The following is a 24,435-nucleotide window of genomic DNA, read 5'->3' as shown; positions in this document are numbered from 1 at the left end:
GTCCGTCTCTCCAATATATTTAATTATTCATTCCCCGTTATCATCTGCTCACTTAGGTTTTCATTCCAGCTCCTTTGGTTTTGCATCATATTTTATTTATCGCCAACACAGCCCGACATGCATCCATTCAAGAAAGAAAACAAATCTTCTCTTGAGTTCGAATGTTCAGCTCTCTCAGTGGTTAAACACGCCGCACATTTTGAGGAATTCCACTGATGATCTTTTTAAAATGTAAATGCTCTTGACCTTTGCAAATTAGAAATGTAGCTGAGTGCATAAGGATATGCACAGTTCATTTAAATTGTGCTCACGAAAGCTGAAATTCAACACAAAGTATCCGAGGTTCCTCCTCAGGGTGTGCTCCTGTTATATTATTGGACTGTGTTGTGCTTCGGAATCCCGATGGAAACTGAACGGATTTAAAAAAAAAAAAAAAAAAAAAAAAAAAAGTTAAACTGTTCTTTCCCTGTGAATTTAAATGCTATTTCTTTTGAAGTCAGCATACCTGCACTGCGCACACAGTCATGCGCTATTAATAGGCAATTTATATGCAAGTGGTTGAGATATACACTACTGTCTAAAATGCGGATGCAATAGGGAGAATGGGAGTTCCGAAGATAACGGACCGGCCTACCTGCAGTTCTTTGTCAGCAGCTTTGGCCAGTTCTCCAGCCAGAGTGTCCAATCGCTGTCTGACGGGGCCGTCCACCGACAACACATGGGCCAACTCGCACAGAGATGGATACAGCTAATACACACAAAAAGGAAAGAAAAATGGGGAGTTTATAATCAGATTAATTTGGTAAAAGTAGTGAGTCCTCTAAGTGGAAAACAGTCAATAAGCAAAACCATGGAACAACAAAGTAGAAAAGATGACAGTGGTGAATATACAGATTTTACTATGGAGAAATTTAAATAGATATAAGACAAAAAAGTACAGCACTGTGCAAAATTCTTAGGCCACCTTCAGCTTTTGTTGTTGTTATAGAATAGAATAGAATAGAATAGAATGCCTTTATTGTCATTATACATATGTACAACGAAATTGTAAGTGACAACTCTCTGGTGATGCGTAGTGCAAAAGTTTAAAGAAGAAAGGAAGTGTAAATATATATATAGTATAAAAACAGACATGTCACCAACCGAGAAAAAAACAAAACAAAACAAAAAAACAGTAGAGCTAAGTATATATTGCACTTTGACCCTGGCTGAACACTATGACTTATGTTAAGTATATGTCCTGGGGGTTGAAATATGCATATATAGTTATTTCTAATTCTCTTTTCTTCAGATACAACAAGAAAATAGAAGAAAAATATGTGTACAGCCTTAAAAGACACAAAAAAACTGAACTAAATGTATTCTAAAGGTTAAAGTCATGATTTATTGCGACTCCTGCCCCCATGACAAGAAGCAGCCCAAACAGTTAGAAAGATCTGACGTGTTGAATGAAACATCAGAAAACGAATGCAATAATTCTCACATTGTCGGAACAAAAGGGTTAGACATGAGGTCACACTAAATGGGTGCTTCTATGAAACTGGTTCCTAAAAACAGGACATGGGGGCTAAAAATTCAAACCAGATGTAGACGAATGTTATGAAGCAAGTTTGGAAGCACTTTGGGTCTATTTTAAAAATAAATACTTAATGAGATAAAAGAGAAACAATTTTTCAGATAAAACAAATTTTTATATTATTATATACAAAAATCCGCATGTAACACGGCAAAAAGGACATGAAAATTACGTGCTACTATTTTTTGGAATATCTTTTTATTCTCTCACAGGTACATTTTGGGAATCAAACTAATTATGCAAGGCAGAGTATTTCACAAGAATGACTGCTGTTGCAAAATCACTCAAGATTTATTTGCGTTTAACTGGGCAGGTTCTGCATGTAACAAGTGGAGTGGACACGATGGGTTACTCACGAAACCTGGAATGAGACTGAGATTCATGAAAAACCTGCATGTCTGGATTAGAAAAACCACTAGGATCATCAAATTTAACACAGTGTCTTTATCTATAGTGTTATATAAGACCATTTACAGCCATGGTTTCCAGATCAAATGCACTGACACCGAGGTAGCTTTTCAGGTACCAATTTTGGTCCTATTTTTGGCCCCAATATTTGATTAAAAATTCATCAGTTTTGGGATGGCTCAGAGCAAGAGTATAATTTTTTTTTTTTTTTTTTGCATTTATCTGGGGTCATCATTAGGTACATCCTGGGCAGAAATATGTCTAAATTTGTCATTTATTATTGGGTCTAAAAAGCTGGACAACTACCAGGTACCAAAATGAACCCAGTTTCATAGAAGCACCCAAATAGTATCACTTTGGTTTATAGAAGCTGTTTTACCCTGAAACTTTGGTTTTTAGAGCTGTACATACTTCACATATATGCAGATTGGATCGTAATACAGAGTCTGAGAAAATGCTTATGTGCGGTCATTAAAACTTCACTAAAGCAGCAAAACTAATGTTGGCCTCGGAGTTTTGCACAGTACTGTACATGGTAGAGTCACATTAACTAAACTTACTCCAGCACCAGTCTACAAAAACACAGATTCACAATTAACCTAAAATATAGACTGTGATTTCATATAATAGCAATAACCCCTATTACAGATTTTAAACAGGTATAAATGAGTAGATTAGATTAGATTAGTTTGAGAGTCTTGTTTTGACACTCTATATATAAAGTGTCATGAGACAACTTTTGTTATGATTTGGTGTTACACAAATAAAATTTGATTGATTGATTGATTGATTGATTGATTAGATTAGACTTTATTAATCCCACAATGGGGAAATTTAACCCTGTAAAGCCTGACCAATTAAATCATTGACATAAAATTCCAGTTCTTTGAAACTGGAGCCTTTATTGGTCCTTCTGAACAACCAAAAAAAAAAAAAGTTTTTTCAAATATCAATTTCCATGTATGAGTTTAAATTTTTTTTATCATATTTGATACATCAGGTCTCAATGCTCAAATATTATTATTTTTGAACAAACAAAAACATAATACAACACAAACATGTCTAACAAATTGGTAATTCCTTTTCAAAATTGTCCAAGTTCTTCCCCTTCCTCATTAATGACAGTCTTGTAGTGTCACTGGAAAGGCCTCTGGTGAATGAATTCCTCTCCCCTGGTGGATTATCTGTGTATTGCATGTATCTAATTGTATACATCAGGTTTTTCAAGAAAACAAATATCACAGTGATCATGTAGAGGGCTTTAAAACTCATGTGTCATATATGATACGTTTGGCGTTATAGGGTTAATAGTCAAGGCAGCAACAGAATGAAGTACAAGAAAAAAAGTGTACATACATCAGGATAGTTAAAAAAAAAACAAGATAGTGCAAAAGCAAACAATATATAAAATAAAATAATAACAGTAATAAGAAACTAAAAAAACTGTACAGACAATATATGAAAAATAAAAACACGCCTGCACTCACTGATTCAACTCATGTACAACACCAGCTTCTTTACACTCCATTTACTTCACTTCTGCCAATGCAACTGTTTGTTTTTGGGGTTTTTTACTGTGTTTTAGGTGTAACTTTTATGTTTACAGTTTGTATTACAATTCTGTCTGGAGCTGAAAGTGAACCATGAATTGTTCGTGTGAGTAGTTCACTCACAGCTCTTGAGTTCCTGGCTTCTTTGAGGATTTGCCTTGCTGTCTGGACGTCCTCTCCTTCCTCACAGCCTTTGAGAACACACACCTGCTGCTGTACTCGAACACACAGCCGCTCCATCACCTACACAAAAAGAAACAGAAGCGCGCATTACATGCAAATACCACGCACCGAAGCTAGTGCAAAAATAAAAAAAACGTGACTTGTTCACAATCGTGTATGGAAAGACGCACCTGTTCTGCTGTGCTGGTGACGAGGCCCTGGTGCAGCCTCAGAGCCTGTTTCTGAGAGAAACGCTGAGTTTGATTGTTCCTAAGCAGAGCACGCTGGATCTGTCTCACACATACACACACACACACACACAAAGAAAAACAAACAGGAAGGCAGAAGAGTCAAGATGACAGGTGTTTACAGAGCTGTGTGCGGGAAGACAGGAGGCGAGTCCATTTGCATGGTAATAAGGAAACTGGAGAGAGAATTTTTGATCCTTGGGAATAAAGGTGATGTCTTTGATTTATTTCCTTGACTCAGCAGGTGGACGCGTTCAATGCTTAATCATCTTATGGAAAGAGAGATGAAAATCAAGCGTTCCTCAAGGACTCGTCTGCACATTCTCTGTGAAACTAAGCTATATAAGCAGCTTAACGCGCTACATGCAGACTGTTACTAAAATGGGTTCAGCGGAGTCAAATATCATGTTAAATGATGTACCATTCTATAGTTCTTTTTATTGTTTATGAGGATCTATCCTTTAGCCTCTGTGCCTCTAGGAAAGTGTGTGATTGGCTGACAGCTGTGCCAACAGGGATATGGGAATCTGACATGCCAGGTAAACAGACTTGATCTGTTAAGTGTAGCTTGCAGGCAAAGCAAGAGACTGTATTTAGTTAGCAAAGGGTGATGAGCTACTTTGGCATCTACTTTGGCATCTCCTCTGCCTAATGATGTTAGCAGAGAACCTTTCCTGTTCAAACTTGTGTGTGTGTGGACATCAATAATCTGAGGTGCAAGTGAAATCCATGCCCAGGCAGAAAGAGATACTACAGCTGGAAAATATTGACTAATGTTGGCTGTTTGCGCACAGATTTATTGTTTGTGATATCTGGCTGGTTGTCAGTCACTGTCACTGTCATATCAATGAGACACAAGTGACAGCGACTGCAAGTATTTATGCAAACCTCTTTATCTTTATAAACTGACAGCGGTATGTTTACTGTCACATGCAATGGCAGGGGGATTATACAAAGTCGTAACTCAAATATGGGAATAATATCCAGACATGAATAGTAAAACATACAAAGAATTGACTGTGATTGCAGGATGATGTTCGCTGTGTAGCTGTTTAAAGGGGTCATATTTTACTAAACTCACTTTTATTAGTCTTTGGTCCATTTATTTGTGTATTTGGGGACCCTAATAGTTCAAAAAGTTTGAATTTGAAGATATTATACGGGTATTTTATTCCTCCCTTATTTTACAAAATATCTCTGTCTACATAATCATGCAACAAACACCTACAAACCTGTCCAAAGTCTCAGACAAACCATAGTGGTTGTCGTCCAACCTGTGGACACTGTGGATAATACTGGACGTAGCAGATGCAGAGGCTTTAATCTGTCATGAAGGTGAAGCAGCAAAGCTATCTTTATATTCATTCCGACAAAAATCGAGTGGATTTCTACAACCCGTTTCAATTCCTTCTTAATTTGTTACATTTTATAACTAGTTACGCCACGGCATTTGCACATATAAGGTCAAGACTTCCGACGAACATTTCTCAGAGTACGCCGTAATTGTTTGTCAGCAGCAGCGATTGTAGTAAAAACTGAAAATATGTCCAAACTTCAAGCCGATTACCTAAAATGTTCAGTTGTCGGTTGTATACTTAGCGCCATTAAAACGCACAGGTCAGAATAATATGTATATTTGGAGATGTATTAAATTAGTTCATTTGGGGTTACCTTCATATTAAAGAGGGAAGCATTGGTCATTAGAGAATGAATTAATAATAATAATAATAATAATAATAATAATGGATTGGATTTATATAGCGCCTTTCTAGACACCCAAAGCGCTTTACATTATTGACCCATTATTCATTTGCGCTCACATTCTCCCTCTGGTGGTGGTAAACTACATCTGTAGCCACAGCTGCCCTGGGGCAGACTGACAGAAGCATGGCTGCCATTTTGCGCCTACGGTCCCTCCGACCACCACCGAATATTCATACACCAGTGTGGGTGGCACTGGAGCCAAGGAGGGTGAAGTGTCTTGCCCAAGGACACAACGGACTGACTAGGACAGAGCGGGATTCGAACCGCCAACCCTTCGGTTATTGGACGACCCGCTCTACCAACTGAGCCATGGCCGCCCCTTAAATTGTGGACAAATTGTGGACAAATTGTGATCAACTTAACAAGTTTATTCAATCACTGAATACAGGTACTCAGAAATTGAAAGGGTCATCATTCAGTATTGGATGTTTCCACCTCTGGCTTCCAAACATGGAATTGACAAGTCTCATGATTCTGTCCTGAGGGATCCGATCACTCAGACGACTGATTGTACTGCGATGACAGAGCAGACGGTGAGTAAGTAAAGTAAAGTAAGTAAAGTAAATTTTATTTATAGAGCACTTTTCACAGACAGAGTCACAAAGTGCTTTATCAATTCAAATCAGAATCAAATTAAGTTTACAGAGACCCAACAGAATCCTTCAGGGGCAAACACTTGTGATTGGTGACAGTGGCGAGGAAAAACTTCCCTTTAACGGGCAGAAACCTCGAGCAGACCCAGACTCCTGAAGGATGGCTGTCTGCCTTGACCAGTTGGGGTTAAAGAGAGAGAGAGAGAGTAAAGGAGGAGAAAAGAGAGAGCGATAGAGATATAGAGAGACTGGGGGGGGGGGGATGACACATGGAGTACGTTATGATGAATACATAGAGTGTAATCAGTCGGTGGTGGTCCTGGGTCAGGTGGGAGACTAAAAAGCCTTTTTGAACAGGAGGGTTTTGAGGTGTTTCTTAAAGCTCTCTACAGAGTCCATGGACCGTAGGTGTAGAGGCAGGTCATTCCATAGACGTGGTGCCACAGCTTTAAAAGACCTGTCACCGCGTGTGCTAAAACAGGTGCGTGGAACCATCAGCAGGTGCTGTCCTGAAGACCTCAAGCTACGAGTCGAGCTGTAGGGCTGGATCAGGGAAGCAATGTATGCAGGGGCGTGGCCATGTAGGGCCCGGAAAGTTAGCACAAGAATTTTGAAATGAAGACGATATAGAACAGGGAGCCAGTGGAGAGATTTAAGGATGGGAGTGATGTGGGTTCTCCTGTTTGTGCGGGTCAGGAGCCTGGCAGTAGAGTTCTGGACAAACTGTAGACGGGCCAGCTCCTTCTTGTTTAAGCATGTAAACAGGCTGTTGCAGTAGTCTAAGCGAGAAGATACGAAAGCGTGAACGATCATCTCGAGCTCATTTGTGGACACCATAGATCTGAGTTTGGAGATGTTGCGTAGGTGGAAGAAACAGTTTTTGACTAGGTGTTTGGAGTAGAATTCTAAAGACATGTCCTGGTCAAAGATGACACCCAGATTCCTCAATTTTGTCTTTACCGAGGAACTCAGGTCTCCAAGGTGATGTTTGATCCCTGGGATTGCACTATCTGGGGCAATGATGAGGGTCTCAGTTTTGCTGGGGTTCAGCTGGAGGCTGTTATCATTTAGCCACTGCTTCAGCTCTGACAAGCAGTTGATTAAGGAACTCAGTTTGTGGGGCTCAGAGGAGTTAAAGGAGCAGTATATCTGGATGTCATCCGCGAATAGATGATAGGAGACATCACTGTACTGTCGGATAATGTGGCCAAGTGGGAGGACATAGAGTAAGAATAGGACTGGTCCCAGGACAGAGCCTTGGGGCACACCACACAGTAGATCCGCTGAGTCAGATTGGAAGTTGTTTATTGACACAGTGAAGCTTCTGCCGGTCAGGTAAGAGGAGAACCAGTCTAGCACATGACCTGACATCCCTACCAGGTCCCTCAGTCTCTCAATCATTATGGTATGGTCCACTGTGTCAAAGGCCGAGGAGAGATCTAGCAGGACCAAGACCGTGGATTTCCCGGAGTCAGCCGCCATCAGGATGTCACTAGACACTTTTAATAGTGCGGTTTCTGTTGAGTGGCGTTGTCTAAACCCAGACTGAAAAGTGTCATAGATCTGGTGTGTCTCCAGAAAAGCTGTAAGTTGTTTAGACACTGCTTTCTCAAGGATTTTGGCCAATAGGGGGAGCTTTGAAATGGGCCTGTAGCTTTTGAAGTCTGTGGGGTCCAGTGTGGTTTTCTTTAGTTTAGGTTCTATGATGGCCTGTTTGAAGGAGCTGGGAAACAAACCAGTTGTGAGCGACAGGTTAAAAAACTTTATGACCCATGGTCCAATAGTGTCAAAGACACCGACAAGGAGCTTATGGGGGAGGATGTCTGCAGAGTTGGAGGAGAGTTTCGTTTTGGATAAAAGTGCTGAGATGTCCTCCAGTGTCACAGGGTCGAAAGAGGACCAGGTTTGCAGAGGGGGATCAGATAGGGTCAGACGGCCAGAGGGTGGTGGGATATTGTGTTTAATATCCCTGATCTTGTCTGTGAAGAAGTTGAGGAAGTCATTGCTGTCAGCTTTACAGAGCACAGGGGCAGCAGGGACAGCAGGGGACACAATGGACTGGATTGTGTCAAAGATTACTTTGGGGTTTTTCTTGTTTGTTGCTATAAGTTTGTGGAAGTAGCTGGATCTTGCCTCCTTAATCATTTTATTTAATGAGGTTATGAGATCTTTAAGATGTAACCTGTGTACTTCCAACTGGGTTGATTTCCAAAGACGCTCAGTTTTGCGACAAGTTCTCCTTAGGTTTAAGATGTTTTCATTTATCCAGGGACAACACCACTTACGAGTGACATTAGTTTTCACGGGAGCCACCTGGTCAAGAATAGAGCTGCAGTGTGTGGCAAAGCACTGGATAAACTCATCAACATCGGGACACTCATTAAGAAGACTAGGGTTAAACAGGGCACGGAAATCCTGGGCTGTGGACTCTGTAATGATCCTCCTCTTGGCCCTTCTAGGTGCAGGCTTGGGCTCAAGAGGCACACATAAGTCAAAAAACACACCACAATGATCACTCAAGTGGACATCCTCAACACACACATTTGTGACGTGTAAGCCCAATGAGAAAACCAGGTCCAGGGTATGTCCTTTCTTGTGGGTGGGGCCAGATACATGTTGTTTGAGGTTAAAAGTGTCAGTCATGGCTAAAAGTTCCATTGCTGGGCTGGATGAATTGTTATCAATGTGCAGATTGAAATCCCCAAGAATTAAAACCTTCTCCAGTTTTATTATTGATGTAAGGAAATCACTGAAATCGCTTAAGAAGGCACCAGCAGGGCCAGGGGGACGGTAGATTAAGAAACAGTAAAACACACTGGACGAGCCAATCTTGATCATTTGTGACTCAAATGAGGGAAAGTCATCGGTGCTCATCCCTCTGCATATGTATTTGTCTTGGTGCACTACAGCAAGGCCACCGCCCCGGCGACAGGGGCGGGGCTGACCAACAGCAGAGCAGCCAGGAGGGCACAGTTCATTTAAATGAATGAACTCCCCATCCCTTTGCCACGTCTCCATCAGGAATAATGCATCCAAGTTCCTGTTGGTAAAAAGCTCATTTAGGGAGAAGGATTTATTGGCAATGGAACGTGCATTTAGTAATCCAAACCGGCTAGGTGGTGGTGACATCATGGTGTTCGTGTCCGCTGTGTGTAATGGGATTTGTGTCAACCACCTACGGTGCCTTTTAGCAGAGTGAGTGACTGAGTGACTTCACACTCAGACCTGTACTTAACATACTGTACCAATGGCACGATCTCTCTGTTGTATCATAAGTCGTGGCATTTTGAGCTGGCAAAAACATCTCAGCGTTTTCTTTGCTGCCTTTATATAGACCAGGGGTGTCCAGTCCTGGTCCTCAAGATCTACTATCCTGCATGTTTTAGACATTTCCCTCTTCCAGCACACCTGACGGTCATTATCAGTCTTCTGCAGAGCTTGATGATAGGCTTATCATTTGAATCAGGTGTGTTGGAATAGGGATACATCTAAAACATGCAGGATAGTAGATCTTGTGGACCAGGATTGGACACCCCGATACAGACTATTGACCAAACCTAAAGTTACCAGTCGAGCGTGACTCGAGCGTGTACAAGGGATTCAACTCAATGTCCGACATTAAGGGATTAGTCCAAACGCTGACATCACGCGCATCGGGAATGCAAAAAAATACAGCTGTTAACTGTGTTACTCATCTTGTGAGCAACATCTACAAAATAGCCACCTGAGAAAATCATTTTCTGGAAATTACACCGACACTAATTATATTAACAAACTCAAGTGGCTGAACGGAGACAGAGCGCACGGTCAACAACCTGGAGGGGGTGGGCCGTGAAGTGGCTCATGTGCATTTAAAGGGCCAGTGCTCAATACGGCCTGTCTCACGTCATTACTCAGAAATAGGGTTGAAGATGGACCTGTGGAGTTGAATTAATGAAGAATTCAGACCCAAGCAGAGCATTTACAGTTGGTTTTAAAATGCATAATTCCATTTTAAAAAAAGCTAAATATCACTCCTTTAAAGAATACATCATTTGACTAAGAAGTACTAGAAAGAGAAACTTGCAAATACTAATTTTTGGCACTTGGAAAGAAGATGAAACCTGCTGTAGAACCACCTATCTACAGCTTTTCCAACAGTAACAGAAAATGGATTTCCAAAATTGCTTTTGCCCAGTGAGTTAATAGAATTCCAATATCCCCTGTACTTTTAGCTCTAGTTTTAATCATCAGCAACTCAAGAGAATTATTTTGTGCTTTGACACCAGAGAGTTGCTTTAAGTAAATTTTAAGAGCTTTTTTTTTTTTTTTTTTTAATTAAATCAACTGGCTGCCACACCAGAAAACAATGTTGATGAGGTGTTTGAGAGTACGATAAAACAATAAGCTAAAACTCATTATAAAGCTCCACTGACCTGAGGGGAGCTGGAGAATGGTGATTATTCTCTAAGGTCTCATCACTACAAACAAACCCTTCAACATACAAGTAAACATACAATCTACCCATAGTTTCTTTAACTTGCTGTGCAGCACATATGGTATATTCTTGACAAAATCCAATTAAAAGTTTACATTTACTCCCTACTTTTTTTTTTTGGACACTTAGTTTTTTATTAGTTATTTATAGCTATAACTCCTTTTTGAGCAGTACATATTGAAATTTTTTTATTACCAGTGGACGTGGCAATTGCTATTTTGTCTTGATCATCTTTATTAATGTATTTGTTCGGATATTACTTCCTTGAACACAAAAAACGTTTAATTTTTTCTTCTGCTCAAAACAAATAAATGAATGAATGAATAGCTCCACTGTCAAATGGACAGGTTCCTGAAATCTTTCCTGCCACATGCCATAACCCTGTACAATAAACTCATCTCTGGTCTGAGATCTACTTAAGTGTCATTTGCACATTCCCGGTTGGAATATTTCAACTTGTTTTGCACCTGACAGTTCAGTTCTATTCAGCACATTACAGTTATTATCCAGATTCTACCCAGATCTTTTATACTTCTAATTCATAGTGTACAGTGTATAGCGTTTACTCATATATTATATTTGTCTTCACTCAAGTTTGCTGTGATATTACATTGTTATTTAATGTGTGTCATGCTACTGCTACACTGTAATTCCCCAGTTTGGGATACAATCAATCAATCGATCTATCTATCATCATTTTGTCATACAGAACGTAACAAACAGCAATCAGCAACAGATAACAGTCACACTCTAATAGTAACGATAATTTATTTAATTTTTTTATTTTACTTTTATTTAACCAGGAAAACCTCATTGAGATTAAAAATCTCTTTTCCAAGAGTGTCCTGGCCAAGACGGTTACAGTTATGAAAGAGCAATCAAGTTACCTACTTAATTTAATTTTTAGAGCAACAGTTTATATAGCATTTCACAGAACTATGAGACAAACCACAGATTAATTGTATTTAAAGAAACTAAGCCATTTGCCCCATTGTATAATGTACAGTTCAGCTTGCAGCCTCAGCATAAATGTTCATTTATTTTATTTTATGCACTTATTTATTTATTTATTAGGGACAGTGCATATTAATGAATATCTACAACAACTGCAGCTGTAAATATGTCACATTGTAGCAACAGCGCTAATTTCCATCTGTAGTCTCTAGGCAGGTGACAAGAAAGACAATTGACAAAAACGCAAAACATCATAAAAACACACAGAAGAACACAGTGAGGGCAATCTACACTGATGGCCACAGACTTGTTTTTCCTTCATCCAATGTTTAAGCTGTGATTTGAAGGAGGCATATGATTGTGAGTTTCTTCTGTTAGACGCTCCATTTTGTGAATTTCATCAACAATTTTCAGCCAGTCCTCCAGCATCGGTGGATCACATTGAAGCCATTCACGAGTGATTTTTTTTTTTTTTTGGCTGCAGCACCAAAGATTTTTTAGAACTCCCTACTTCTTATGCACAAATAAATTAAAGCAATTCATCAAACCTCTAAATCAATCTGACCCTAATTTTGAGGTAATCCCATTTTCGCCACTTGAATCTTTATAACATAATGGGATTGATTTAGTGGATAAAGGGACATTTTTGGCCTCACCTTGGTCAGAGCTTGTTCGGTCTTCTCTGGCGCGCTGCGGTACGCCTGACTGATGTCACCGAGGGGGAGGGGCATGTACTGCAAGGTGAAGTTACTAACAAGAGAGAAGAAGAAGAAGAAGGGAAGATATTAAAGGTAGGGTAGGAGATGTTTTCCTGGAATATTTTGCTTAAAATCTCCCCTTCATACCCCCATTGTAACCAATTAAAGCTATACCATATGATGTGGCATTTTTACACTTTTCTTTTGTCATCTTAAAATGCTCCTAATAAGTGTGTGTCAAACTAAAATGGAAAAGAAATCCACCAGGTATTGAAACTCAAAAATGTTTAATTCTCAAATATTTCTGATAAAAGTCTGACCAATCATTTTAGTCGGTCCGAATAAAATAATTGGCTGAACCTGACTGAGCCTCCTGTCAATCATCCATTACGGCCGTCCAGCATCCGATCCGTTTTCTCCGTCTCACATCCAATATGTGTACCTCTGAATCTGACGCTTCACTGACACTGCTTCTCCTGTCACTGACCACAGTCTACTGTCTAGGATGTGTTTGGATAGAACTGACATGCACATGTGGAAGCGAAAAAACGGATTTATGAACAGAAACGACAACTGAGGAGCACGAACGGGAGTCTGATGAATGAAGGATGGAGATAAAAGTCCAGAAGTCAGCTGTACTGGACTGAACAGGTCTGCGTAAAGCTCAGCTTTTGTGACGGTGGGACTCATACAGGTACATGTACATGGTGTCACACATGTAAGATGATGTAGGATGATAATTGTATGGACTATGAAACTTCAAATGTCCACGGAAAATTCGCAGAGGCCGCACGTTCACAGTGCGCGCACCCATCCCCTGGGCACTGCAGTGAAGACACTGAGCCAGTACTGCACAGACCAGGTCTACTGATGGAACAGGAGCCGCGGGCCCGCGGCAGGTGGATGATGTATCTGATTACTGAGGGAGGGGTCCGCGGACACACCAAAACGGACCGGATCTCCGCCTCTGCTTCCTCCTCCGTTTTCATCGTGCATCAGATGAGAGGAGGAGAGAGGAGGAGCCTCAGAGCTCAGGCAGAGGGAAGGGGGCGGGGCTTTGGAGGGAGGCGGGTTGTTCATGTTCAAACTTCTGCTAAGTGCTGTGAGAAATGCCACATCGGTAGGTATAGCTTTAATTAAATGCTCTAACACAAAAATAAAAAATTTTAGTCACCTGTGAAACGGACAGGACTAATAAAAACATCATCCAATCACTTTAACCGGCCCATCAAAATGATTGAATGATGATTAGGGATGCACCGATACCCGTATTGGGCATCGGGTCCGATACTCAGCCTGTGTACTTGTACTCGTACTCGTAAAAGTACTCCGATACATCTGCACCGATACCACTTAGAGCAGCGTGACATTCGCAGGCAAGTGCAGCAGGAGTAATGTCAGCAGTGTGGAGATTTTTCAAAATAAATGACGGTGACAAAAGAAACATTAAAGACACAAATGGATACAGATGGAGCGTTCTATCCATCCTCTGTGTACATTCCAACCATTTTCCTGGTGCTCACGGATGCGTACCCGGATGGAGAATACCACCGGGAACCGTGGAAATAGAGGATCTGTTCAAAGAGCGACTGTGTGAGTTAGAGAAAAACTAGCGACAGATTTATGACAACTACCCTCATCAATATCAATACCAACATTAGCATCCACATTAGTGCTACCTCTGTCATCTCCATGTTTATTATTTCTGACTTTCTTCTTCTTCTCAAAAAACTTTTCTTCGTGGTATTTGTCCAGTATGGTTAATTAAGAGCAGCGCCCCCTGGTGGATTGATTGAGAAACGCTCATTCCAACACATTAAATGTCAGTAGCAGCACTTTGTTCCAGTCGGACTACTGACAACGACAATAAAGCACATTTACAAAAGGAACTAAGAACTGTGATGGTATTATTAAGTACTCATATCGGGACTTGGTATCAGCAAGTACTCAAATGTAAGTACTTTTACTTGTACTCAGTCTGGAAAAAAGTGGTATCGGTGCATCCCTAATGTTGATATGTCTATCAAACTCAACTGCCATTTGTCCCTCCCTCCTCCCCCCTCTGCAAGTACAATCCAGTGCTCTGGAGGCGTGGCTTTGGGGGGGAAATCTGAAGAACGGGATTTGGACTTTTGAATTGTGTATTTTCAAACCGTTTTTCCAGGATCTCCTACCCTACCTTTAAGACTATATTACCTCTGCAAAGAAATAACTATGATGTTAACGGGAACAAACCCAAAAACACCCAGGGCGCTTACAGCAGCTGACTCCAAATTTGTAATATGCAAATTCATCCTTACAGAAACACACATTTAAGTGTAAGATTCACAACTACAGATATTGGGGAGACAAAAAAAATAAATGTTTGACTGGCAAGCACGTCAAGAGACTGATGAAATGCTCTGTAACAGTAAACACTGTACAGTAAGCCTCAGAGATGGTTATCCGGCTTTCATATGGATGTGCGAGTGATCCGTTTTATGTGTGTATTCCTCTTCAAACGATTTTTTTTCTCGTGTGTGTGTGTGTGTTGTGTCTTACTGCTCCAGCGCTCTCGCCACGTCTTGGAAGCCTGTCGCCGTGGTGTTGTTGCGATCCCACGTCACACTCCTGAGAGGGATCAAACCAGCAGGAAATAAGGGGAGACAGGCACAGAGAAGGAGAAAATGATCGGTTGCTTTTGAAAGCTCCCAGTGCAACATCGCACACACACAGGCAAACTCTTGCAGCTACAGAACTTATTTGACATGCAGCATGCAGAAATGTGTCAGAATTATTAACGGGAAACTTGTTAGGACACTCTTTGGCTACCTGCAAACAACCAACCCGTATCATAACATCGGAAAAGCATGGACAAACGCCATGCGCCTAATGAGCTTCTGTTTCGCCATATTTCACTGCGTAGATTCTCCACCTACACTCAGCACTGTCTAGCTCGTGTCTTTAATACGTCACTCATTCTCATCCTCAGCCTTTCTTTCCTTTCATCCATCTTCTCCTCCTCTATCTTCCTCTACCCAATTCTGTCCTAGAAATTCGCTCGGCAAAACCCAAATCTCACTCCCCAGGTGGTCTCCCACTTTCGCCCCTTCATAACTTCTCCCTCTCTCGCCTGTATCCAGCTGCTTCCCCCATCTTAATGTTCCCATCAAACCCCTCTTTTTCTCTTATGGCCTCATTCTCTGCCTCTTTCAGTGTTTCCATCCATATCGAAACGCTTGCCGTTCCTCCAAGTGAAAAAAAAAAAAAAAAGCTTTTAAACACTGATACTTCACTCACTCTCTTCTTTCCCTCAGCAGTATTTCAGGTGGTACATTACATTGTATGCCTTAAGGCCATTTCTTTCCACCTCTTCTTCCCTCCCTTCCTCCCTCCCACCCACTCACTTACCCCCTATATAGTTTACTTCTCCCCCACCCATTTGTGAAATATCTGACTCACTGTTCTGCCTCAGTCTCAGTTCCCTCGCTATGTCCTCTCGTCAAAACCATATCCAACATATTAATTTTCTCACTGACCCTATTCTTTCATCTGTCCTTTAAAACTCTTTTTTTCTTAAAAGAATGCTGTGATCTGTAACATAATCCCCCCCTCCATGTCTCCTTTTGGGCTGCCATCAAAGTGCAGATTTAAAGAACACAAACACACCTGAGTGTCGTGTTGATCTGCAGGGCTTTGCTGAGCATCTTAGCCCCAGCGTCCTCCAAGCTGTTGCCACTCAGGTCCACTTTTCGTAGACACGCATTAGAGCCGAGGGCATTGACCAGCACTGTGCCCCGCTGACGAAGCCTAGAGTCAGCCAGGGACAGGGACTGGAGGGCCTGGAAGACACAGTGAAGGTAAAACAGAGATAGAGCAAGGTTAACTAAGTCAAAGGTTAAACTGTTGTTCACACATCAGAGACCACAAAGTGAGAATCATAAAACATCTTAACATAATCTTAACACATTAACCCAGGAGTGTCAAACTCATTTTAGTTCAGGGGCCACATTCAGCTAAATTTGATCTGAAGTGGGTCGAACCAGTAAAATAATAACATAATTATATATAAATAATGTCAACTCCAAACTTTTTTCTATGTTTTAGAGCAAAAAAAAGTACATTTACATTATGAAAATGTTTACATCTACAAACTATCCTTTCAAACAATGTGAATAACATGAACAAACTGAAAAAATAAGTGTAATTTTAACAATATTATGCCTCAGTTTATCATTTACACGTGTACATTATAACTTACAGATCACAGTGGATCTACAAATGCACAAAACATTTAGTAACAGGCAGAATCTTGTTAAAATTGTACTTACTTCTCTAAAGAAGTCTCAGGTTGTTCATATTTGTTCAGGTTTTTCATATGTTTTGGGAAATTATGCTTTGTTTTAGTGTAAATACATGAAAATATTTACATTTACATGAAGGTTGGACTATGGACAGAGCGAACCCACTGGTGTCTCTTATCTTCGCACACACATTCCACAATTCTGACTCAGCTCATGCATCTCCCATTCCCCCATCCCCCCCCCCCCCCCCCCCACTTGACGTCTGCAGTCGGCCTAATTATCCACACTGTCCCCCGAATCCCTTCAAATCCATGAAAAAATTCCAGCATGTGTCCACGTGTTCTGTGTGTAAACTGTATGATGTCTTATATTTGTGCTTTCCATTATTATCTTCTGTCAAGATTTATGGCGCCGGGGATGCCGGCAGCCTGTTACGTCTTGTACTGTTATGGTAACAAAGTAATTTCCCCATTGTGTGGATCAATAAAGTCTAATCTAATCTAATCTAATTTACAAAGAGAAAAATTTGGAGTTGTCATTATTTCTATGTTATTATGATAGTATTTCACTGGTCCTGCCCACTTGAGATTGAATTGGTCTGAATGTGGAACCTGAACTAAAAGGATTGTTAATATCTTAGTGTAATTTTTGCATTTCACAAATTCATCCCAAGGGTCGGACTGGACCCTTTGGTGGGCTGGATTTGGCCCCCGGGCTGCATGTTTGACACCTGTGCACTAAGGTGTTTGAGTATTACCAGATGGTTACTGTGTTTTTATTTTTTTTGTCTGTCTGTTGGTGTGTTTATGTTTTGTTTGATTGCTGTTGTTCAGTTTATTTAATTGTTTACTTCATTGTGTATTCATTCTGTGTTGCCTTCAAGAATGTATGTATGCATATATATATATATATATATATATATATATATATATATATATATATATATATATATATTTATTTATTTTTCTGTAATGTCAAAATAGGTGCGTATGTGTATATGTATGTGTGTGTGAAAATGATAAGTGAGGTTAACTGTTTACAAAAGATCCAAGGGAATTGATTTTACATACATTATGCTGTGGAAGCTACAAGATAGACGGTTGTGTGGCGAAGGGGTGGAATTAAATAAGTTATACTTCCTCCCACTCCCTTTTGAATATGCAAATGAAGTCATATTTTAATTTCATGTACATGTATACGCTTTTCATGTTTTATTGCAATTTGTTTTATTTCTAAGGACTGAAGTACGATTACTTTATGTTTGTTGCATATTTGAAATGAACAAAAAAACAAAACAAAACAAAAAAAAACCCTTAACATTCCAACATAGGTGTGGTAGTTATACAACACTAAGATGAAGCGCCAACATGGGCACGGATGGAAAAGTAGTTTAAGTATAATGTGGTGATTGTTAAAGTGAGACACTACAGGGGAATAGGGTAATTTTTTAAATTAATAGATATCACCATGAAACTTCCTCAGATGATTATTTATGGATGTATGAAAAAAAAAGTATAAGTTTTTGAAATTTGTATGTTTAATCATGCAAATTAGGCATCATCTCATTAAATACACACAATTTTGCATACACTTTCAGTAGATAGATCTGAACATACGATCAAGCAAGGTGCAAAATTATTTTTTCATTTTGTTCACACATATGATGAAAAGAAAAAATAGAGAGGGATTTCAGGATATCTGCTTTCATTACCTAGGAAGTCAAAAATATACTAAAAAAATCAATTTTTGCGCTAAATTGAAAAGATGCAAACACAGTCTCAATCGAATATAGAAAAACGAGATTACCAGCAACACTAATGCTAGTTGCTTTTTGTTTCATAAATCAACACAATTGTGGCATATGCAAAAACTTGGGCACCCTAAGTGGTCCTATGTCTCAGATTCTTTATACAATATGCTTTATATGAGTTTGAAATTTTAATTAGCCCCCTAGGCATGTCAACAATCATCAGCGGGTGCCAGTTTCAAAGCTTGTAAATACTTTGACTCTTCAAACCATGAGCAAACACTCAGCAACCATGGGTTCCTCTAAGCAGCTGTGGAAAATGAAAGTTGTTGATGCCCACAGTGCAGGAGAATGCTATATAGTGAAGATAGTGAAGAGTTTACAGCTTGAAGTTTCCACAGTGTGAAAAATAATTAAGAGTTGGCAGTCGAGGGAAACTATGGAGGTCCATACGGAAGACCAAGAAAACTCCTGGAGAGGAGTGGTTGTAAAGTGGTTAAAACAGAAAATCAAAACCACCAAAAAAAAGAAAATGATTTATCAAACTCAGGAATGATACTGCACACATCATCAAATAAGTTGAAGCATAATAGACGATGGATTCAACAACACGGTAATGATCTGAAACCAGAGGTGGGAAGTAACGGAGTATAAGTACCTTTTTACTGTACTTAAGTAGATTTTTTAGGTATCTGAAGTTGAGTATTTATTTTTCTGCCAACTTTTTACTTTTACTCCCTGCATTTTTGCATAAATATCTGTACTTTATACTCCATACATTCTCAAAATAGGCTTGTTAATTTTTCAAACTAAATGGATGTGACAGTATGTAAAATACGACTCTTCAGAGGGAAAATCCGTGGAGGAGAGAAGGAGCACAGGCTGTGACCAGGGACTGTACCAGAGTTCTGCACAGGGTCAGTACCAGAGTTCTGCACAGGGTCAGTACCAGCGTTCCGCACAGGGTCAGTACCAGAGTTCCGCACAGGGGGGTCAGTACCAGAGTTCTGCACAGGGTCAGTACCAGCGTTCCGCACAGGGTCAGTACCAGAGTTCCGCACAGGGGGGTCAGTACCAGCGTTCTGCACAGGGTCAGTACCAGCGTTCTGCACAGGGTCAGTACCAGAGTTCTGCACAGGGTCAGTACCAGAGTTCTGCACAGGGGGGTCAGTACCAGCGTTCTGCAAAGGGTCAGTACCAGAGTCCTGCACAGGGGGGTCAGTACCAGCGTTCTGCACAGGGTCAGTACCAGAGTCCTGCACAGGGGGGTCAGTACCAGCGTTCTGCACAGGGTCAGTACCAGAGTTCTGCACAGGGGGGTCAGTACCAGCGTTCTGCACAGGGTCAGTACCAGAGTCCTGCACAGGGGGGTCAGTACCAGCGTTCTGCACAGGGTCAGTACCAGAGTCCTGCACAGGGGGGTCAGTACCAGCGTTCTGCACAGGGTCAGTACCAGAGTCCTGCACAGGGTCAGTAACAGAGTCCAGTACAGGTTCAGTACCAGTCTTACATGGGTCCACTTTTTCCAAACTTTTCTGCCTGTACGTTAAAGCTGAGTACCGCGACTCGACCCATGATTAAACACATTGTCTACACAGTAAGTCACTTTTAAGGGCGGTTTTTTTTGGCTAAAACACACACCATCAATAAATCTCTAATCTGTGCTGCTCAATGATGTTTTTGGTTGGACATAAACAGAGGTGAAGCTCACTTCAAAATAAAACAAACCAGCTGTAGATCAACAACAGTCAAATTAGATGATCATCATCGTTAAATGTCCTGAAAATTATTTTTATCCATGAATCTTCTTTTATTTTTTCACTTCCTTGCCCGCTACCTGCCTGCATTTTGTTTAATTTCACCCATGCCCATACCCGACCTGGTGCAGGACTCTGGTCAGTACCATTCACTGTGGAAGTAGAAAATAGAAACTTTTATGATTTTGTCTGGTTAAATAAGTATTGTTTCATTCATGGCAAAAAAATATAGTTTTACAGTTTACTTTCGTACTTTATTACAGTTGAGAAGTTGTACTTTTTTACTCTCACTTAGATCACTTAGATTACCATAACTATGCAGATGACACACAGCTCTACATTTCAATGTCCCCAGGTGACCATAGCCCCATACAAGTACTGGGTAAATGCATGGAGCAAATATCTGAATGGATGGGCCATAACTTTCTTCAGTTAAACAGAGAAAAAACTGAGGTAGTCGTTTTCGGACCCAAGGAGGAGCGTCTTAAAATCAGCATGCAGCTCCAGTCACTTCAGTTAAAAACCTCAGACCAGGCCAGGAATTTGGGTGTTGTCATGGATTCAGACCTGAATTTTAAAAACCACATACAAACAGTTACAAAGTCAGCTTACTATCACCCCAAGAACATTTCTAGGATTAAAGGACTGATGTCGCAGCAGGACCTTGAAAAACTTGTCCATGCATTTATCTTTAGTCGAGTTGACTACTGTAACAGTATCTTCTGTGGTCTGCCTAAAAAGTCTATTCAACGACTGCAACTGATCCAGAATGCTGCTGCTCGAGTCCTCACTAAGACCAAGAGAGTGGACCACATCAGCCCAGTTCTGAGGTCTCTACACTGGCTCCCTGTCTCTCAGAGAATAGACTTCAAAATTCTCTTACTAGCATATAAAGCACAGAATGGTTTAGGCCCAAAATACATTAGAGACCTTCTAGTCCAGTATGAACCATCCAGACCACTCAGGTCATCTGGTGCAGGTCTGCTCTGTGTTCCCAAAGTCAGAACTAAACATGGAGAATCAGCGTTCAGTTTCTATGCTCCGTATATCTGGAACAAACTACCAGAAAATATCAGGTCTGCTGAGAGTCTGAGTTCTTTTAAGTCCAGGTTCAAGACTCACCTGTTCACTGCTGCCTTTGACTAAAAGGCTTTTGACTTTTTAAATTTTATATTCTCTTTTGAAACTCTGCACTGCAACTCTTACTTTAATATGTGTGTGTTTTTATTTTTATTTTATTTTATTTTATTTTGATTTAATGTGTTGTTTTCTTACTCGCTGTTTTTAATCACCTTTTATATGTTTCTTTTATAATGTTTTAAATGTGTTTCTTTTTGTTTCTTTTATTTCAATGTCCTGTGTGAAGCACCTTGAATTGCCTTGTTGCTGAAATGTGCTATACAAATAAACTTGCCTTGCCTTGCTTCACTTACAGTAAGTAAAAGAGTTGAATCCGTACTTCTACTTTTACGAGAGCATTTTTTAACACAAGTAGCTGTATTTCTACTTAAGTACTAAATGTGAGTACTTTTGCCACCTCTGTCTGAAACATACTTCAAATTTCACCGTGGACTACTTCAAGAGTCACTAAACACTTTGGAATGGTCCTCACGGTCCCCAGACTTAAATATCATTGAAAATCTGAGTATGTCTTCAAAGAGCCATGCATGCAAGACGACCCAAGAACACCGCAGAACTAGAGATCTTTCACATGAAGAATGGGAGAAAATCCTAAATATAAGACTTGAAAGACTTCTAGCTGACTAAAAAAAGTGTCTGCATGTTAATATCTGCCAAGAGGAATCTTACCAAGTACTGAGTGTGTAGGTTGTCCAAATTTTTAAACATGGTACAATCGTGTATTAGCTGTTTTTGTTGTTAATATGAAATAAACAATGTATTAACCCATAAAGATCCATTGCTACTTTTATGTTCATTCCCAAATTAACTTTTCTCTATATTTAACCTTTCTTAAGCAATTTATCACCATTTATTTATAATATTATCCTCTGTATTTTGTATTTTATCAGTATAAATCAGCTATTTTCCTGTATGTCATTTACTGATAATAAAGATGTTCATGAAAGTTGAGAATTCTCATATCAAAATCAGGGAAAAGAGGGGAAAAAATGACTTTTTCAGCCAAATTTATCACTAATTGAACATAAAACAAGTGTCTCCATCTACTGTCATCAATCAAACTAAATATGTTTTCTTGGTGAATCAATGTTGTAGAAGATGACGGTGTTTCCATGGTAACTATGGAGCCGCTGAACATCCAAATGGGTCATATCTGATGACCATGAAAAGATGACAAACTGCATTTTACAATAATTATTTACATGTATTGATAGAATTTGTGGATCAACAGGTATTAAACATTTTACATCAGTAGATGGTTTTGGTCGGTGATGGATGTTTGGGTCTTTATGGGTTAATGTTCCTGGTAATATTGTCAGTTTGTTTCTATATTCTGCAGAAATTGTGTTTACATCTTTGCAGTAGAAAAATAAATAAACAAAATCACTGCACTTAAATGTAATTACAGGGTTCCTACATGTCTCTACAAGCTAAATTTAAGACTTTTTCAGACCTTTTTAAGACTACTTAGAACAGAATTTAATGCTCATTTCACAGCCATACCAACAAAAATGAATTTAGGAAAATGTATTTGTTTACTCCAGCACCTTGATTCCCACCATTCACAGTCATTTCTCACTGGGATCTGCAAAGTTGAACATAATTGGTTCCTAATTTCAGGTTGGAACGGCTGGAAGATAACTTAAGACTTACCATGAGAAATTTAATACCTTATAAAGGCTTTTTAACCCTGTAACGCCAAATGTACCATATTTGATACATGAGTTTTGAAGCCCTCTACATGATCAGTGTGATATTTTTTGTCTTGAAAAACCTGATGTATGCAATTAGATACATGCAATACACAGATAATCCACCAGGGGGAGGAATTCGTTCACCAGAGGCCTTTCCAGTGACACTACAAGACTGTCATTAATGAGGAAGGAGGCAGAACTTGGTGAATTTTGAAAAGGAATTACCAATTTTTTAGACATGTTTGTATTATATTATGTTTTTGTTTGTTCAAAAATAATATTTGAGCACTGAGACCCGATTTATCAAATATAATACAAAATTGAAACTCATACATGGAAATTTGAAAAAAATGCTTTTTGGTCGTTCAGAAGGACCAATAAAGGCTCCAGTTTCAAAGAACCAGAATTTTCTGTCAATGATTTAATGGTTAAAGCTTTACAGGGTTAAGGTATTAAATTCAGATTTGTACATTCAAGAAACTTTTAAGACTTTTTAAGACCCCGCAGGAACCCTGAATTACTGTATCATGGGTTCATTCAGCTATTATTACAAACACTGTTTTCAAATATTCCTCCATCTTTTTACTTTATGCAATCCCCCCATTTACACTTTTTCCAGAAAAAAAAAATCTTTCTGAGCGTTACTGCTAGACGGAAGAACTCATTTATTGTAAATTGTGTCTTCATGCAGTGGGGCTCATTACATGTTCTGAGAGAATGGGCTAATAATATCCAGGTGAAAGTCATTTTTAATAAGGCAGGTAAAAAAAAAAAAAAATCTATATATTATAAATTCTGGAACTGCTTCTGAGACTTCTACACATGAAGTGGTGATAATTTTTCCAATATATTCAACGATTCAATATTCAGAGTCACGCACCCTTGGTTCTTATGGAAAAAAAGATGTGTGGTCCCTGCCACATTAAGTCAAAGTATAAATTCTGTCAGTGTATTTTAAATATCCTGCATATCATTTACTCTGATGGAAGCTCTCATTTTCTTACTTTGGGTGCTAGCAGCTTCTGTGACTCATGTACTAGTCGGCATTTGCAAAAGGGATAATGGTTCAACACCTCTAAAACACAGATACAGAGGATTCTAGAGTGTAATATAATGAATGAACTAACAGGGCAGACTCTGAAAAAAGTGTCTCCTATTGTTTGAAATGACTGTTATTTTACTCGTCCTTGCCTCTGTAGTGACGTGTGCTTGCGTGCGTTACTTCATACGCAGTGTGAGCCCGTAGTTGCGAGCTATCACCATCAACACTGGTAAATAATTGAGTAAGCTACTTGTCATGCTAGATTTACAGAGCAGAGCGCAGGGAGAGCAGAGAGAGCCTCGGGAGCCTTGGGAATAAACTGAGACCAAATGAATCATTCGT

At 39.7% G+C, this 24,435-nt stretch overlaps 1 protein-coding gene and 1 long non-coding RNA gene across 9 annotated transcripts in view; both read right to left on the bottom strand.

Moving 5' to 3' along the window:
* The window catches only part of carmil3 (capping protein regulator and myosin 1 linker 3), a 116,801-nt gene that overhangs the window by 34,150 nt on the left and 58,216 nt on the right, over positions 1-24,435 (bottom strand). For all 8 annotated transcript variants that reach the window (XM_030160940.1, XM_030160938.1, XM_030160945.1 and 5 more), the window contains exons 21-26: positions 16,079-16,251; positions 14,972-15,040; positions 12,389-12,482; positions 3,888-3,986; positions 3,658-3,777; positions 635-748 (exon numbers count right to left, since the gene is read on the bottom strand). In XM_030160940.1, coding sequence (XP_030016800.1) covers positions 635-748; positions 3,658-3,777; positions 3,888-3,986; positions 12,389-12,482; positions 14,972-15,040; positions 16,079-16,251 — 669 coding nt within the window. The remainder of the gene's footprint in view (positions 1-634; positions 749-3,657; positions 3,778-3,887; positions 3,987-12,388; positions 12,483-14,971; positions 15,041-16,078; positions 16,252-24,435) is intronic.
* Positions 19,170-20,400, bottom strand: LOC115437649 (uncharacterized). Its single transcript, XR_003937961.1, has 2 exons — positions 20,364-20,400; positions 19,170-19,300 (listed from the first exon to the last, which is right to left on the bottom strand). It is a non-coding gene; the product is annotated as an uncharacterized LOC115437649 (long non-coding RNA).

This window comes from Sphaeramia orbicularis, chromosome 17, assembly GCF_902148855.1.
Source record: "Sphaeramia orbicularis chromosome 17, fSphaOr1.1, whole genome shotgun sequence".
In the NCBI taxonomy this organism is placed as follows: domain Eukaryota; kingdom Metazoa; phylum Chordata; class Actinopteri; order Kurtiformes; family Apogonidae; genus Sphaeramia; species Sphaeramia orbicularis.
The sequence above is the reverse complement of the archived record's forward strand: the minus strand, read 5'-3'. Positions and strand labels throughout refer to the sequence as shown.